The sequence below is a fragment of the Bombyx mori genome, chromosome 11 (genome assembly GCF_030269925.1).
Source record: "Bombyx mori chromosome 11, ASM3026992v2".
Lineage (NCBI taxonomy): Eukaryota > Metazoa > Arthropoda > Insecta > Lepidoptera > Bombycidae > Bombyx > Bombyx mori.
The window spans coordinates 13,002,834-13,022,464 of record NC_085117.1 but is presented as its reverse complement, the minus strand read 5'-3'; the positions used below and the strand labels follow the sequence as shown (position 1 = coordinate 13,022,464).

The window sequence follows — 19,631 nt, the reverse complement described above, 5'->3', positions numbered from 1 at the left end:
GTTGAAGCGATGCACCGGTGTTCGAATACCGCAGGCGGGTACCAATTTTGCTAATGAAATACGTTCTCAACAAATGTTCACGATTGAATTCCACGGTGAAGGAATAACATCGTGTAATAAACGTGAAACCCGCAAAATTATAATTTGCGTAATTAGTGGTCGTAGGACTTGTTGGGAGTCCGCGCGGGTAGGTACCACCGCCCTGCCTATTTCTGCCGTGAAGCAGTAATGCGTTTTGGTTTGAAGGGTGGGGCAGCCGTTGTAACTATACTGACACTTTAGAACTAATATCTCAAGGTGGATGGCGCATTTACGTTGCAGATGTCTATGGGCTCCAGTAATCACTTACCACCAGGTGGGCTGTGAGATCGTCCAACCATCTAAGCAACAAAAAAAAAATGTTTCAATCGGCCAATATTGTTAAACGGCAACTTCGTAGGTAAAGACCTATTATCACACTTTCATATTAAATTATGGTATACTAAATACAAGAGGAGTCAGAAGACACGAGATCATATATTTCTAAATATTAAAGCAATCCGGTAAGGATTACTTACTGTATGGATGGAGAAACTATATTTGCCAAAAATTACAGTTTCAAATTTTTACCTTTTAATTTTTTTCTTGCGTTAATGGATAAACGATTAGTCCATTTGGCGTTAAGCGGTTATCGGAGCCCACATAAATCATTTCCTTAATTTTTTTTAGGATTCAAAATTAGGATTTATTCAAAATATTTTGTGAAAGCTTACTATATTTTCTGATTTATTGAGGATTACCTGTGTTTCATTGTGTAAAATATCCACTACAGACAATAATAATAATTATAATATTGTACAACTAAACAAAAGCACTTTGTGAGTTTGCGTTGTTTTATTTTTTGTGCATGTTGACCTGTGAATTAGTTCACTGATATATATCGGTGGTCTTGTTGGCGGGAACGCGAGGAGTGAAGTTATGTGGTTTGTTTTATTTTGTCTATGTAGTATTTCTTCAGGTTTAATTGTCACTGAAAAAAACTCCAAAAAAGTCCACTGAAAAAAATCTCATTAAATAACAACCATTTTACTCAGATTATATTTCATCCCATATCATCTCATTTCATTTCACTCCATATTATCATTTTAAATATATTATATTATAATATATATTCGCCACAGTCTGTGAAGCCTGACCTGCCTTTGACCACGACCTTTTTCACACGTTATTGTTGTAAGCGATCCACTTTTCATCACCAGTTATCAGCTTCTTCAAAAATGACTAGGTTTCATTACGTCGTAATATAGAATCATAAATGAGTACACGGTTCATTAGGTTCCTTTCAGTGAGCTCGTGAGGGACCCAAATATCGAGCTTTTTTGTGTACCCAGTTTTCTTCAAATGCGCCAAAACTGTTTTGTGGTCAATTCCTATTTCTTCAGCTGAGTCGTAACTACTGATATATCGATCTTGCTCCACTTTTTCAAAAATGGCATCCATTTTATCCGTAATAGGGCGCCCAGAGCGATGTGCATCTTTAACATAAAAAATTCCGGATTGAAACGCTTAAACCAAATTTGTGCTACTCTCACAGACGCTGCACTAGGTCCTTAAACATTGCAAATTTTTTTCGCGGCTTGCGTTGCGTTTTTACCTTTTTTGTATTAAAAATTTAAAGTGTATCGAATTTCTTCATTAGATTTACTCGTCTTGACAGTACGAAAAACAAATAAAATTCACACATTTTCCTAATTTGAATGTGGAATTATCTTCTTTAAAATTTAAACCTTTAATGATATCAAAATCAGCCAGATACAAATAGTATAGTCAAAGAGACTTTATTACAAGTTCATACATACTATAATGCGAAAAGACTTTTTCCCCAACCTATTACTTTAGTTAAATGTAAATAAACTATATTAAAAAATGCTGTGAATTTTCTTAAAAAATGCGAAGAAACTTTTTCCCCAACCTATTATATCAGTGAACTACTTTTGACCTTTTGACAAGTGACTCATCCGTCAACAAGTGTAATACAAAATAGATGTTTCGATTAAAAACTTTACTTATTGATTATTCTTCTGTTTTATTTTGTTGATTATTATATTTACCAAATAAGCCGTTCCTAACAACCTGTCTTGACGAGCACATAGACATTTCCCCATTGCAAATAAATAGAATCTTAAGATACTAGTTTATAATTAAGTAGAATATAAAAGAGAATTTAAATAAATATTTTTTTAAATGTGAAGAAATGCAAAGCCGCGCACAAATTGATTGTTATTGCAATAACCATAGTTTGTGTGTGACCACTTTCGATCGGGTGGTTCACACAGTTCATTTCTTTTACAGTAATACAGAAATAAGCGAGGGAACATCACAAAGCAAGAGAAATGGTCTGTGAACTATTCAGTTGATTTATACAAGAATCAAAGTATACTGTGTAGTTCAGTTTTACAAAAAAAAAAACTGTTGACCATCATTATAAAATTTATTGTGTTTAGAAGTTACACCTTCTCATTATAAATTAGCTGTGTTCATAAGTCATCGATAAACATTTGTTTGCCAATGGAATTTCCTTTGAAGTAATTGTTGAGGTTTGGTCTTACTCAATTTCTAAGTATTCCCAACTGAGAAATTAGGTTAGTCCAATGCAAAACTACGTCAATTGGTTTTCAAGAAAGCTTGCAAGTTTCAAACTTTATATCAATTTTAGTTACTAAGGAATTGGTTTTCAATTCCTTTTGTACTGAGTCGCAGTTCTCGTAATTACATATTTTTACTTCTTAATTAAATAACTGTTAAAATTTTGTTATCATTAAAAAGTTTGATGACGTCTTTGTATGTTCTTACTTATTCCTTTAACTATAATTTCACCAATAAACATAGTAAAAAAAAAACTGTTCGTAATTTCATTTATTTTATTTACAATTCAAGATAATGTTTTTGAATGTCTACGAAACCAGGGAGAATAATGCTCCTCGATATAGCGGTGCCGCTTACCAAGTATGAATTCCATAAGTCTTCGTTACAAGGGGAGTGACGATAGGAGCAGAGTATGTGAGGTGGGTGGAGACAACAGGAGCTGCTGAGTATGTCGATACCACTGGAGCACCCAAAGAAGTGGAGTACACTGAAGCAACAACTGAACGCTTGTGGACTACATGAGCGTCAGCGAGAGCCTGAGCTTTAGCTTCCAGGTGAGCGGCGCGAGCAGCGACCACTTCTGGAGTGTCAAGAGGGACTGCTGGTGCTTCGATTGCGGCCGGTACTAGCTGAGCGGTCTTAACAAAAGAGGGTGCCGCAATAGCAGGTGTAAATGTATTCAGAAGAGCAGGTGCGATGGCCGTTGCAGCAAGAGGTGTAATTGCAGCAGTGGTGATTGGGGCACTGATTGCACTGTACGCCAGAGGAGCACCAGAAACTAACGTACTGGTAACGGCCGGAGTAGACTTGATGTCAAGACGCGACTGGCTGGAGACGGCTGCGGGGGCAACGACAGCTGCTGGTGCAGCGAAGACAGTCGGTTGAGCTAAGGCGGTGCGGACGGCGATCGGAGCTACGGCTGCAGTTGATACGATGGCTGGAGATGATTTGATGTCCAATCGAGATTGGTGAGATACGGCTGCCGGGACAGCTGCGATCAGCGGGGCAGAGTAGGTGATTGCGGGACCCGTAAGAAGGCCTGAGGGCTTGGCGGCGGCTAACGCTGCCAAAGATAATAACACCACCAGCGAGTTCATCGTGGTCTGTGTTAGTTCAGTTGATGACGAGGAGACAAAATAAACTGATGCTTTCTTCGTTTATTCGAATGTATTTATACGTTCGCATCGGCAACACATCTGAAAGTCAAGTTCAACGGGTACATAGTCGTCGAAAAAAAAAAAGAGTTTAAGTATGCGCTGATTTAAAAATTCAAAATGTGTTCAAGTTACAAAATATTAAACAATTCTATTTTTGGTTCAGTGAAATCTATTTCGCTAGTCAAGCGTAATTTATCGAATGATGAGATGAAGAATTGAACAAGAACACTTGTTTTCATTATCTTTGTGAGTATTGAAGATTAGGGATTATAGATACATATCTAGTTATGAATGAATTAAGTCGTTTAGTTTTTTACGGAGTAAATGCTACGATCAACCCAGTTTAATTAGATCTTGATACTAGTAAAGTACCTAATATTTGTTTTATATTACCTATACTCGTACTAAGCATTTGAACTAAAATTGTCACTTTGTTTGTACACTATACCTTCTGGTTGGAATGGATGTTGTGGTTGAAATACGAGTATGTTGGTAAGAAACACCCACCCGAGTGGGCTTAGGGTCTGAAATTCAAACGATCTTGTTTCATTCAATGATAAGTTCCTGGATCCGTTATCGACATGCATATTATAATGTTATCTTTGGTCGATGCATCTGTATCGTTGATATTCTGTGATAACTATTTAAAATGATATTTTTAATATTACATTGAACAAACATTTGTTTGGTCATTGAAGCCATCACTGAAAATCGGATTGGACTCTTTTAGTGAATTGAATTATCTAAATCAAATCATTATTATTTAGGAATAAAATTAATTAGTTTAGAAATTCTATGTAAATAAACTAACGAAAACTCTGTTTACGTATGATCTCATAAAGATGAAACTGTATAATTGAATATTTTTTTCGTTGGTATTAAAGATAACAATTATTAAATATTAATCGCAGGGAGCTTTGTGATTGTATGATTTAGTAAAACCAGACTGGTTCCTCTTACCTTCGGCATAATACTGACCTTTCAAAAGCGCGTTTATTATTCCACAACACAAAGAAAGAGATTTACTTGCTACGATAGACTAGTTTGTGCTTTGTACCAGGTATAAACAAGTAAATGTATGATTTAAAAAAAATATATTCGTTTTTATGTTAAAATCAGTTTGTAAAAAACTTTTTTGTATGAAATTTCGTGACGTAAGTGGAATGTAATGATATTGATAATGATTATTGCATTGTCACCGTTTCGAATTTCGTGAGTTTTTTTTATTTATTTATTTTTTATTGCTTAGATGGGTGGACGACCTCACAGTCCACCTGGTGTTAAGTGGTTACTGGAGCCCATAGACATCCACAACGTAAATGCGCCACCCACCTTGAGATATAAGTTCTAAGGTCTCAAGTATAGTTAAAACGGCTGCCCCGCCCTTCAAACCGGAATGCATTACTGCTTCACGGCAGAAATAGGCAAGGTGTGGTACCCACCCGATAAAATTTTATTAAAGTTAAATTTTCGCTACCTTCAGGAACGTTTTGGTTTCCTACATACTGCAAACTCCCATTCACTTAGGTCATCGGAGAACTTAATGCTGAAGTTTCCGGCTCACGGGACGTCATTCTATGACCATTCCTTTACGGTTGAAGCAGTCCGTTTATGGAATGCACTACCCATAAGCATCAAACAATCGACCTCGCTGGAAATTTTCAAATTCAGATTAAAATCGCACTACCTTGCACAATAATATGGCTCTTACAATATAACTGTACAAGTTGCTACTTATTTTGTATTTAATTGCATATTTTTTGTATTTATTTGTATTTAATCGTATGTAAGTCTATCTTATATTGTATTTATTTTTCACATGTGTATTTATGTATATATTTTTATGTAAGTTTATTATGATATAGCACCGTCCAGTCCACTTATTCCTCTCCCTGCAAGGTTGCCTGGAAGAGATCGCTTTCAGCGATAAGGCCGCCAGTTTATGTCACCGACTATTATTTGTTTTATTTGCTCACTATGTACATATGGTGTTAAATAAAGTGTTATTATTATTATTATTATTTTCAAAATTTTCATCATTAAGTTGTCGTGGCTAAAAGATAGGACGCCCGGTGCATTCGTAAGAGGCGTTGCAACGACGTTCGAATCCTACTACTAATTGTTCTAATGAAATACATAGTTAGCAAATGTTCACGATTGACTTCCACAGTTAAGGAATCATATCGTGAAATAAAATCAAACCCGCAAAATAATAACTTGCGTAATTACTGGTGGTAGGAAGTCTTATGAGTCCGCACGGATAAGTACCAACACCGTGTGTATTTGTACCGTGAAGCAGCATTGCGTTGCGGTTTGAAGGGTGGGCAGCCGTTGTATTGTAAAAACTAAGAACTTAGAACTTATGTATCAGGGCGGCGTAAACACCGCCAATTTACTTGGTGGATGTCTATGAGCTCCGGTACATATATACACTTAGCACTATGTGAGCCGTGAGCATCTCCACCCTTCTAAGGAATTAAAAAAAAGCAAAAAATAACTTTAAGAAATGTGTGTCTTTATATAAAACTAGCAACCCGCCCTCACTTCGCTTCGGAAACTGTAATTTATTATTGATTTCTCCACTATTTAATGGATGTTATTATACATATAACCTTCCCCTTCAATCACTCTATCTATTAAACCGCATCAAAATCCGTTGCGTAGTTTTAAAGATTTAAGCATACATGGGGACAGATATAGGGACAGAGAAAGCGACTTTGTTTTATACTATGTAGTGATTTTGTAGAGAGTTATGTTCTATGTATTAGAGGGCAGTAGATAGTGCGTGTGATTGTAATTTGCTTAAATAAACGTTTGACATTAAAAAAGTTAATTTGCCTTGACGTGAAGAATGTGATCATGATCGTTTGGGATGGTATGGACATGTGATGAGACGAAATGAAAATGAGGTTGTTAAGAGAGTGTTAACTATGAATGTGGAAGGATATAGAGGAAGATGTAGACCTAAGAAGAAATGGATGGATTGTGTGAAAGACGATATGGGTATGAGGGGAGTGAGCGAAGAAATGGTATATGATAGAAGAGTATGGAAGGAGAAAACATGTTGCGCCGACCCCAGGTGACTGGGAGAAGGGCAGGATAATGATGATGAATGATGTGAAGAATGTGGTCAGAGTTTTTGCATCTACAAAACTATATACTGGCGATTAAATATAGACAAAAAACGAATGATAATCATTTAAAAACAATCTATTGCGTTTTTATGGGTTATAGTTTTCTATGGTATGTATGTTGAGTAAAGAAAATAAAGTCAACTAAACAAGAAAATAAAACATAATTATCGAAGTATGTTTTATTACACAAACACAATGGCACAACAATCTAACTTGTTACAAGCTAAGTTTTTCCAATATGACATTCCAAATTTTCTTAGGCCTAAATAAATAGTAAGTTGGCTGTTGCACTTTAATGGTTTGATGCGTTTTATAACAAGTTTAGTTGTTGTTCGGATTGTTACTGGTTTACCAGCCGTGGGCATAGGCGGGTGCAGCCACGATGGGAGCGTGTGCAGCCACGATGGGAGCGTGTGCGGCGACAATCGGTGCGTGAGCAGCTACCACAGCGGGGGATGCGATCTGTTAATAAAAGAATGATAGGGCACGTTGAAATCACAGTGCATTGGTACAAAGGTCCCGCCTATCCTGCCACGATGCAGTCGTGTGTTTCCATTTGAAAGTTTGTAAATACATACGTCTTATTGCACTTTACATCACACAATATGTAATCTCTATATATAAAAATGAATTGCTGTTCGTTAGTCTCGCTAAAACTCGAGAATGGCTGGACCGATTTGGCTAATTTTGGTCTTGAATTAATTGTGGAAGTCCAGAGAAGGTTTAAAAGGTAGATAAATATGAAAATGCTCGGAATTAAATGAAAATAACAATATTGTTTTTCTTTTGTCCCACGTCGAAAGGATTCCTTTTGTTTGTTTTAAGTTTATTTTACACAAAGGTTGCTGTTTTATTTATCGATTGAGGCACTACGAAGTCTGCTGGGTCAGCTAGTTTGAAATATTTTAGTATGATGATATTGAATTATGAATTATGAATGGCAAAGCTTACAGTCGGAGGCCAAGACCCACTTCAGGGCCATAGCGCCAGCCCAGTATTAGTAGTATCTAGCAGTATTTTCATGAGAACCAAAAGAACACAAGATTGTTTGACAAAAACCGAAAAATATAGTAGGTAATTAGGCGTAACTGACAGTAGTATCCTGTACTTTTTTATCTTAGCTATAAATGACATTTGTTTATTTTTTTAATAATAATATATGTTTATTTCAATTGTTAATAAACAATTTGTGTCATTAATAAACGAGTTACGTCTTACCCTAACGGTGTTTGCGTAAGAAGTGGCGACCGGCACAGCAGTTTTTACTACTCCAGCGCTCACCAGTGGGGCGCTGACGATACCATGGCCCCAAGGTGCGGCGATGGGCGCTGCAATAGGCACACCATATGGTCCTGGAGCAGCCGAGGCGACGGCCAGGAAAGCGGCGAATACAACCTTAAAAAGTATTATGATGGTCATAATCAATACGAGTCAATTTTAGTTACCTATATTCTTCCTTTTTTTTGTGTACGGGTTGGCGTAGGCTCGCGGGGTATGTAGGACTGGTCCCCGACCGCAAACTGCGGGCCCAAGGATGTTTTAGGACCCTACCGACTAAATGACTCCCCTGTACTCTTCGCCCAAGCGTCCGATCCCCTACGTGGTCAGAACCTCGATGAAGTAAGGGAGCTACCGCGGTCAACACTACAACCAGACGGCCAGCTCACCCCAAGGACGCCCGGCTCGACGGAAATTTCGAGTCGAAGAACGAAGGTTCTGAAACGTCGGTCGTCTCAGTACCTCAACCTGTCAGGCCACCCAGACGGTGCCACTGGTGTCCCGGATACCCCGCCGGACGAGAACCAGCCTATCAGGTCGGGGTGCGATGCACTGCCAACCGATTGTCCTTTATTTCTCCTTGGAAGCGCGCTAGAGTGCTGGTAGCTCGCCGCGCGGCCTCAACTCTCTCAGGTCGCCCCTTTACTTTCATTGGGGGATTTTACTTCTCTACTTTGGCATATTTTAATGTAGCATAATTTAATTTAGTATTAAACAAAGTATTTTACCACATCACTTCATTGTATATGAATGTAGTATAGACAGTGTATATATACAAGAGAAAATAAGTAGTATTCACATTATTATAAGGTTATGAATAAAATATCGACGAATTTAAATACTGTAATTAATAGAACATGAACCTGTATAAAATTGTCTTTACCGCGAATAAAATTATAATTAATTAAATTTCAAAGATAAATGAATTAATAATTGTCATAGAACAAATCTCACATTATTACATAACAATATAGATTAACGTTCGCTTTATTATGTATATAAAAATAGACGAAGACAAAACAAATATACACACAAAATTATCCTTTTCAAACATTTTTTTTGGTTGTTCGTTTAGTAACAATATTTATCTATTCCGTGGTAACAATAGAGGGACTTTAGTACAATTTAAAAATGTAATATGTACCTAAAGTCAATTTGAATGTTCAGGCATAAGTGATTAAGGTCGAATTTCGATCGTTCAGCGAATACTAGTAACAATTTTATTAATGTCTAAAGATCGAGAGACCCTAAGAAAAAGACAAAATAATTACAGACGAACCCGTGTGAAAGATATTTTTCAATAAAGTATGTTCGCCTTTTTGCTGTAGGGAACTTACTATGATAAGCAAATCGCAAATCGTTAGGGTATCTGCGCTCCATTTAAAATCTATGTCAAGTACTTAACACCAACGCAGTTTCTGAAAGACCGGTCTTAGTATTAAAGTGCGACTAGTTGTAAATATATTTATTTAGTGCTGTATTTGAGAATATGAGTTTAGGGTCCGCCTAACAGCACACATAGGGACAGTGGAAGTATGAATAATTCGACGCTTGAAAGGCAAACGTGACTAAGCGACAATGCGTGAACTTTACAGTAGACTAATTTAAAGTTGAAATACCTGAAAACAAAAAAAATATTTTAACGAATCTAGTTGTAGTAGAATCTAGCTAGTAGCTGTAGGATTGAAATGATTTTAATAGACCTAGAAATATATTTTTTTTGCGCATCGAATATGGTTATTGCCTTTCATTTATGTACAAAGCAGTTATTGTCGTGTTTGCGTTGTCGTTAGTCATGTTTGCCTTTCAAGCGTCGATTATGTATATAAAATTGTTGTACGATCCTTAATATCAGAAATGTCAAAGTTTTCTTTAATTGGTTATATGAGTGGAGCAGCTCACGGCCCACCTGGTGATAAGTGGTCATCGGAGCTCATACACATCAACAACGCAAATGCCGCCGCCCACCTTGAGACATGAGTTCTAAATCTCAGTTTTTCTTTTGAAGTACACATTTTAAAGTACAAAGTTAGACAGGGTGGTGGTACCTACCTGTGCTGGTTCATAAGACGTCCTACCACCGTTATAAATATACTTTATGTCGTACTTCAAATAATGAAATTGAGACGAGAGAGAATAGAGACGAGAGCTTGACACAATTAAGCCTCCGTCAAACAGAACGCGTACTTAGCGCCGCGTACTTAACGTCGCGGTCTTCAAATTGACTAGATGAGTCTAACGCTCCTTGACGCAACGCATTCGCCAAGTCATAGTGCCTTTCGATAGCAGTGTGAAAATTTAAAAGTATTAAGAAATCGAGTGATTCAGATGTGGCATTGTATAAGCATGGGTATTTTCTAACTATTTATATCATTTTTTCGGGCATTATCTAGTATTTTAATACACATTCACTCGGACGCTAAAATAAAATTTGTAAAAGATTACAACGCTTGACGTCAAAGCGTGCTAACGCCGCGACAGAGCGCTGCGTACTTATAGCGCTGGGGCTCTGTTTGACGGTATGTTACCATAGTAGTACAACACATCTCGGCGTCATAGCGCGGCGTCAGTTTAGCGCTCTGACGCGCGCTAATTACGCGCTCTGTTTGACGAAGCCTTTACGTATTTTTAAAATAGCAAGCGTTCAACAACCCTACATAAAACTCTCAACATTGTATTTTATGTCTTATACAAATATAAGTCTTTCAATGGCTCAACCCACTGATATTGTAGATCGTAAAGCGATACTAAACTTTATTCCAACAGCTTAAAGGCGAAATTGCTTGTAATTTTCGTAATAAATAAACTTACCAGAAATGGTCGGGTATTGTGAACTTGGAAACAGCAATAGTAACAAGATTCTTAGTTATTTTGAAATGATAATAAACAATTTACATTGCCTTTTTTTAGTACTTACATACTTTTTTTAAAGGCGATAGGCTAACTTATGATCCCCTATTATTAAACAGTTACCGATGTCCATAGGCATGACAGTCATTTACCCGAAAACTATGCAGATGTGTATCTATATATTAATACGTGAAGCAAAAACTTTGTATCCCTTTATACGAAAATTGCGCGGACGGAGGAGTATGAAATTTTCCACACTTATAGAGAATATAGGGAAGAAGTGCACAATGCTAATATTTTTTTTAAATAATGCATAAAAGATACATTAATTCAATAAAGAAAACATTACACACACTACATACCATGTATTTCACACACGCGCATGCATACTTTTTATTGTGAAACTTTTGTTCTTGACGTCTGTGGTCAAATTGAGAATAGATTAAATATTGTATTAAATATTGTTTGTCTTTATTAATATATTTTTATAGTGTAGCCTTGGCGAAATTGTGATTATAGAAGTATAAAATACAATCATAATAGTGTACAAACTTCAATACCAATTAATTATAGTCGAATTTCGACTACTGCGGGGCCTCTAGTCTTTATTACACGACGATGCACCTAGAACTGAACGTGGAAAAAGTTCGTGAATATATAAAGTATTTATATATATTAGTCCAAGGAAAGTCTACTTCAGCATTTGAAGACTTACATAGTTGCATCTTTTACTTATTAGGCTGTAAGAACAACTTCAGTATTATTTTTTTTAATTCACATGATGGATACATTAAAACTAAGACGCGTATCGCGTTCTCCAAAATCGGAACGTAATAAGTTTTCTCGCGAAAAACAGGCGCTACCTATCACCTTTTACCTTACTACCGCTGCTGGGCGTTTGCTGGAGATCCTGCCATAGTAGCGTGAGGAGGTTAGATTCGCACTTGTATCATCTCAATATTATCTTTTTTATTGCTCACGGCCCACCTGTTTTTGAGTGGTCACTGGAACCCGGTAATTGCATGACACTATCAACCAAGTTAAAGCCGACATCCTCCTTGAAACATGAGTTCTAAGTCTCAGTTTTGACATTACAACGGCTGCCCCACTCTTCAAATCGAAACTCACAAGATGCTCTACCACCGGTAAAAGTACAGTGACTAGATATGAGTCGACTATTATCAAAGCCGGCAATGTGACTTTTGGACAATTATTGGTAAATCAGAAAAACGAATTATTGACTTTGTATTCCATTGGCAGTCACAAAACTCTTCTGAACGACATCTTAGATAAATAACAGGTATAATAACCTTTATTTAATGCAGGTTTTGAACCGTATTCTTTGAAGGAGACGATTTTTATTCAAATCAATCTGTATTGACATATCAATAACATTTTTTTGTCCAAATGCACAGATTGCCACCTTTGATAATAGACGACTCATATACTACTACAATGTAAGTTCCACTGGTTAAGTTTCGGGTTTCTTTATGCATTAATGTTATTCGTTTTGCGCGCGTTATTCATTTTTTGTCGTTAACAAAACAGCGAGCGTTTAACAGTGAGCAATAAAAAAGCGTAACTTATCGTATACCGGATGGTAACTAGTGCCCAGCCTCGAAGGGTCGTTGCCACAAAGGAGAATGTCAATCGCAAAACAAAAAAAATGTAACTGAATCTAAAAAAAATGGCTACGAGTGTTTTGGCTACGTTCAATAAAGGGTTTCGTATACGGCATAAACGCTCAGTGTTAAAAGTTAATGCTAAAATTTATAACCGAGAACGTAGTTTGCTTAGTTACAAAAATCTTTTGCTTGAACATTCAATAGCATTTTTGGAACGAAGTTCCTTACGGCAGGCTTGGAGGAGATAGGGATTTTGCTCCGCGACCGAACTGAAAAAAATGTGATAGTAAAACCGTAAGAAAAAGACCGTGGAATAAAACCGTTAAATGAGACGTGCGCAGGTGCGACAGTCGTATACACAAGCGAGTAGTGTATAATACCTTTCTCTTTCTCCTTCTTTCTTTTCGTTCTCTCATCCCTTCTCTCTCTATTTCGTAATTATTTCTATTTCTATGTAATTTTATGTTGTCAAACAAAAATAAAGACACATATTTTGTTATTTTAATTGATAATTTGAATTACGATTTTTTTTTATTTTACGTAATTTATTTATTATTTCCTAAAATACTGAATTTCCTAAATACTTTCCTGTACTTAAATAAAAACTAATCAGCAAAATTTAAGAGAAAAATCAAGAAAACCTACATAAAATTGAGCACGATTTTTTTTGCAAATTGTATCGATTCTACATTAGTCGAAGGTACTTCGTTCCTATCTGGTGTCCCACAACACCACATCTTTTTTTTAATAATTTTCTTCCCTGTTTAATAATTAGTCTATAGATAGGCGTGGCTGTTTCCCTGACATTTCTCTGTAGGCCGTAATGATCTATAGCGACATTGAAAAAAATTAGCATCTAGTCAGTGATAGCTATTGATTTCAGTAAAAAAAGCCTTGAAGACACCTCATAGACTCAAACACAGTGGATTTTTAATCTTTTAGCTACGTGAAACTCTTTGAAAACTGATACAAATTTCATAGATAGGATCTATGTAGCATTTAAACCTATCTAATGCACTTAGTATGCGAATAAATGAAAGATAAGCGGACAGACCGACAGAATTGAAGAAAATAAGGAAAGAAAATAAGGGCTCGATTATTATCATTTTGTTATGGAACCCTAAAATGGTCGCAGTGATTCATTAAGTACCTTCTTAAATATAGATTTGTTTACGAGCCATTGAATTGCCTTGTAAGTAGCGAAATTATCTTAATAATATGGCAGAATAATTATTTGAAATGTGGTTGATATTTGATTTGTTTACGTCGTAAGCAAAAGTATCTATCAAATTGATTTATTTTTATTTCATTGTACATAACAAATATAGATATGATATACGCAGTGCAACTCACAACTACATTATATAGATGGAAATTAGCAGGTTTTTTTTATGATGTCACTAACAGAAAAGTAAAAACAGGGACAAGTCTAGTTCCGAACGAGTCACAGTGCGTTTGATATTTATCTTTCAATAATGTAGTTGAACAGTTATAAAAATAGATCGCGGAGCACAATTTTTTTTTTTAAAGCTAAATCTTTCTTTGATAAGTTTTGGTTTTAAATAAACTTTTAAGCATCGACGGTATTAGCATTGCTTAAATTTTTTATTTTATATTATATTAATGTAAAAAAGTTCGATAGCAGAGAAATTGAAAAAAGAAAATAGCCATTAATTTATGATTTCGTGGTGATCTTCATGGATACCTCGAAGGGCGCTTTGCAAGTGTACATACCCTAAATATAGTCTGCATTAAAAAAAACAGAGTGAGAAAGATACGTACGTCCAAATTCAGGATTTAGATTAAGTATATTTCTCAAAGTGCTCTGAACTATATAAAATTTTCAGAGTACTCCAAGTGATATATATTTGGTTGATACTGGCCACACAAATATTGGAAATCAAAATGTTTTTTAGTTTGGTTCGTATGAATAAAGTTGAAATGCGATACTTCAACTCACCAGCTTATACATGTTGGTAGGCGGGTCAGAGTTGACTCGTAGGTTTCAAGAGAGATCTGTGAACGAATGTGCTAAGGGCTTGTTAATCTAGCCTTATATAGTGCTGAGACACATGGTGGACCAAATCTGTATCTCGGACCTAGCAAGCCTAGGTCATTAGTAATAGGTCTCAGTATGTGGGCTGTACTGTTGGATACAAAATTAGATAGATAATTTTTAAATGCTTATTTCTAACAATACAACCGATTTAGTAGAAGAATTAGGTGAGCGTATTCCTTAAATTTACTGTAAAACAACTATAGAATAAGATCTTCACGGATGTGTTATTGACAATGTAAAACAGGCAATCAATATTTGTATTACAATATATCTTGGGCACGTTATTTGATCTTGAAAGCTAATAAGAAAAATTTACCTAAAAAAAACTAAAAAACTAATGGCACGAAAAAAGCCGAAAGTAATTTGAAAAAAAAATTGCCGAGTTTATAATAGTAGTGACAGTAATGCATAAAAGAAAATTTCATACTAGTTTTTCACACAAATTGGCATGATAGATTTCTGAGGCATTTAACTTATTCAGCATCATTCAGCATCAAATAAGCTTGTAAAATATCAAGGAAAAACATGACGTACAAATTTTATAATTAATATCATTGCTAATAGTTAATGTATTCGTAATAAGAGTAGGAAGCAAACTTAAATTAATATGTACATTGTACGTACAAAAAAGGGCATCGTGTATAAACGATAGACGACATTTAGTAACACACATTATGTACAATGGGCAGTAGTTCCTTGTTAGTGTTACTTATTAAAATTTTGTTTAGTATAAAATAGTATACAGATGCTGCCCACAAGGAAATGACATTTGGTATATTTGTATCGAGGCACTGCGTCGAGTATTCAAATTCCAATTGTCAGATATAAAATTTTCTAAACAAATATATAAATATACTAGCTGTACCCGTCCGCTTCGCTGGCCATTTAAAGTTAAGATTATTATTTCTCACCCCCACAAAGATTCTCATTAACGTCCCCACAACTGATGTAGGGAGTCCAACACACATATAAATATTAGTCTATCCATTAAGTACATGTATTTTCTACATGGATAACAAGTTTCTAGTCAATCGGATGCATGGTTCAGTAGTTGTAATGGAACATCCGTGAAAACCACTGTAGATTTATATATTAGTATAGAAAAAGAATCGTGTATGAGCCCGCGCTCATCATCCTACTTATGCTTTATACCGTCATGCTTTTCGCTTCAAAGTTCCAATTACCAATTAACAGCAAGTGAACAGTGAACTTGTTTGTCCATCTAGGCCATTCTAGGCTAATAAAAATGGGGTAGAACTGCTCACGGCCTATCTGATCTTAAGCGGTTTCGGATCCTATAGACACAGCGATGTGTATGCGTCATCCAACTTCAGGCAAAAGTTCAAGTTTTAGTGTTGAATTTACAAAAACAGCTTATCTGCTTGTAGAACCGATGTAATATGCTTTGAGTGAATCCTGTCCCGCCGTCTCAATAGCTCCGACTGGGTTCCCGATAGGTCGGGGTAGGGCGCCGGCTGTGAGCGGCAGGAGTTTTTAGTGAGGTTCGACTCCCACATACCCCACCTGCCGTGCGGGTGGGGATCCGGTGATTTTCTCCTGTGGAAAAAAATCTGCTTGTGGAGTGAAAGGTGTCATTTCTTTGTGGCAGAATTAGATTGAGTTATGGTTCTAAATTTGTGAGCTAATAGTGGGCCATCAATAAAATTATTTATATTTAACAGCAAATTTTAAGAGGAGTGACAGCAAAACGGATACAGTTTTCGTCCTGGCGAGACACCCGTCACCGGTTTTCGTTGCCTAGAAACCGCAATAACAGCTAAGTACCGTCTGGAATAATAAACGTATTAGCAACGAAATCTTACGAAAGTACATTTTGGACATTCGGCTAGTTCTTGCTAAATACGCGTAGGCGAGATAGTCAGGATCTAATGTTAGATAGGTTCAATGTAGTACAATAACGTTATGAAGCAAATGTTATTTACAATTACATCATTGCCATTAGAACTTATCGCTTTAAATCTTTTAATTGTATGGTACGGTGCAATAAGTACTGCGATTAGTAAAACTATACTACATACAAATATTTTTAAAGACCAGTTTATAGTTTATTGGTATTTTAAAGCAATTAACTTAAGTAACGTATTTGATCTAATATTGTTACGACTGCAAAAAATACAATGTTTAAGTGAGTTAGTAATCATGTAAGTAATTTGAATAATTTAAATAAATTCGAGACATTAAAGCCAAGCATAGTTAAAGATAGATATTGTGAATTTTAATTTACTTTTTGCTGCAACTGATGTGATTGAATTTTAAGTACCACTTTTAATATTTAAAAAGTGACTTTTGCTGAATTTACCGACTATCGCGAAAATGCATTTTTTCTTTCAATTTGAATCATTATTATAGTGATTATGTGAGTAACCGTACTATAGTCACTCAGAAATTTGGTCGACTGCAACCGGTTACAATTATATCTATTTCAATGCTACTAGTGTGTTCTAGAAAATTAAATAAGGTTAATATTATACTATATGACTAAACTGTATTCTTTGATCGTATTCTGCTGTATAATTTTTTTCCTATACAAATTTTCAAATTCTGTATAAATTGAATTGGAATAATTCGAAGTTTGTGAGAGAATACTTTTTTACTTTGTACGGCCCACCATTCACGTGATAGTAAGTAGTCATCATCGCTCATGAAAATCAGCAATGCAGGGGGACAACTCGGAACAATGTGGTAATCGGTTTTTTTATGTTTGAGGGAGTAATAGTGGCCCGGAGGCCTCTTCAGTTCCACCAGAGCAGGTGGGCGAGAAAAGGCTCAGCCAGGAGGGGGAAGGAATTTGCTAACAGCTGCGCGAGCACCTCCAAAAGAGACGTAACAACTCAAGGGCAGCTGCTTCGCGAATGGATCTACTACCGGATCGGAATCGCGATCCGCTGAGAAGATCCAGCGAGAAATTCAGTGGGCTGATGTTTAAGATAGGTGGTAAAGCGGACTCTAAAGCTAAACAATACGTGCCAAAGAAGATCTTCGGAAACAAACTGTGGATGCACGTAGTAATTCCAGATAGTATGGATGAATTCTGCTCGTGGGGAGCAGCCCGATTCTAAAAAGGAGATGAAGGGTTTTTGATGGACGAGCTCAAAGCCTATCTAGTTTTCTACCTTAAGACAAGATACCATGGTACCGCTCATCTCTTGATATTAATTTATATTCCATTGTATTCGATTGTGACGATAGACACCTTGTATATCGGTCGATAACATACAAAGGGACCTTTATTATAACAGTCTAATTTTGTATTTTTTAAATTAATCGTTGCTAGTTTATGATTTCAAAATGTCAATTTTGGTTTTTGCAAACTATAAAAATTGCTACTATATACAACATTATTCGTCACGATAAAAACGGCGTTAAGGAACCATTTTTTATTGAAACCTCCGCTTAATTTACGAAAGTGTTGTAGCTATATTCGTTATTCTAACATGTTCTGCATTTGAATAAATTTACATAAATCGTGCAAAAAGTTGTTCCCGGATCAAATTTGTTTGTTGCTAATATCATCGACTGAATTATTACTCGCCAGCTGTTTCATCTATATATTAATACGTGAAGCGAATACTTTGTATCCCTTTTTACGAAAATTTCCAGGACGGAGGAGTATGAAATTTTCCACACTTATAGAGAATATAGAGAAGAAGTGCACAATGCTAATTTTTTTTTTAAATAATGCATAAAAGATAAATTAAATCAATAAAGAAAACATTACACACACTACATACCATGTATTTGACGCACACACGCATGCATACTATTTATTGTCAAACTTTTGTTCTTGACGTCTGTTGTCAAATTGAGAATAGATTTAAATATTGTTTGTCTTTATTAATATTTTTTTATAGTGTAGCAATGGCGAAATTTGTGATTATAGAAGTATAAAAATACAATCATAATAGTGTACAAACTCACAATTCCAATTAATTATAGTCGAATTTCGACTACTGCGGACCTCTAGTACTCATTTATATGTACACGAAAATCAGTCGTTTGTACATATTAAGGTTGACGTGAAGCTTGTCTGGGCGTTTTCAATGACACTATTGTGCCTCGCATAATGAACGGACTCGTTATCATTTCGTATAGGTATAGAGACAGTTAATTACGAGATCTAGACTACCAGATAACTAGCTAGTGTAACTATTAGATAAATCATATACTCGTAGCACAAGTCCGGTCTGTAATAGCCCTATAAATAGTACTTTGATTTGTTTGATTAAAAGAAAGATTTGTGAGTTAATTTTGTATCGAATTGTGTTCGAATCTCAGGCGGGTACCAATTTTTCTAATGAAATACGTACTCGACAAATGTTCACGATTGACTTCCACGGTGAAGGAATAACATCGTGTAATAAAAATCAAACCCGTAAAATTATAATTTGCAGAATTACTGGTAGTAGGATCTCTTGTGAGTCCGGGCGGGTAGGTACTGTTACGGGGTGGGTCCAGGAGCTCTTTTTAAAAAAGGACACGGCGACTGGCACGGAGTTTATTTTATTAAAGAAGTAGTACAAATGATGTGTGTTTCCGCTACTCAAGCCAAATCTGTTCTGCCGCGCTTAAGCAATATATCGTCTTTATATAGAGACAATGCATTCAAGAATGCCTTAGTCGGCATTATTATTTATATTATTATTATTTATGTAACATCCCCCTCCTTAAGATTCATCGTCACCGATGAATGGTCACGGACGTTGACGTTGAAATAGAGCGGTAAGTATAGAATTTGGCTTTTGTTTTGGATAACAAAATAGGAAAACTAAAACATACGATACAGGATAAAACAAGTAAGTACTCAAAATAAAATAGTAACTATATCTTAAAGAAATAAACGTTAAGTACAATATCAAAAACACTTAAGTAATTATTAAGTAAA

General features: G+C 35.8%; 2 protein-coding genes across 3 annotated transcripts; both read right to left on the bottom strand.

Annotated features, from left to right (window-relative positions):
• Nucleotides 1-2,884: 2,884 nt before the first annotated feature.
• On the bottom strand, nucleotides 2,885-3,771 carry CPH16 (cuticular protein hypothetical 16). The gene has a single exon (NM_001173290.1). It carries the CDS (start codon nucleotides 3,720-3,722, stop codon nucleotides 2,979-2,981), a length of 744 nt encoding a protein of 247 aa, NP_001166761.1. The 5' UTR covers nucleotides 3,723-3,771; the 3' UTR covers nucleotides 2,885-2,978.
• Nucleotides 3,772-7,077: 3,306 nt separating this feature from the next.
• CPH17 (cuticular protein hypothetical 17) lies at nucleotides 7,078-17,146 on the bottom strand. Of its 2 annotated transcripts, XM_062670811.1 has the most exons (5): nucleotides 16,974-17,146; nucleotides 16,094-16,285; nucleotides 14,630-14,685; nucleotides 8,135-8,311; nucleotides 7,081-7,378 (listed from the first exon to the last, which is right to left on the bottom strand). In XM_062670811.1, the coding sequence occupies exons 3-5, from the start codon at nucleotides 14,639-14,641 to the stop codon at nucleotides 7,265-7,267; spliced, it is 303 nt and encodes a 100-aa protein (XP_062526795.1). In that variant the 5' UTR covers nucleotides 14,642-14,685; nucleotides 16,094-16,285; nucleotides 16,974-17,146; the 3' UTR covers nucleotides 7,081-7,264. The 2 variants fall into 2 exon arrangements, with proteins under 2 accessions (NP_001166760.1, XP_062526795.1); NM_001173289.1 differs by lacking the exons at nucleotides 16,094-16,285; nucleotides 16,974-17,146 and having other exon boundaries at nucleotides 7,078-7,378; nucleotides 14,630-14,688.
• Nucleotides 17,147-19,631: the final 2,485 nt, after the last annotated feature.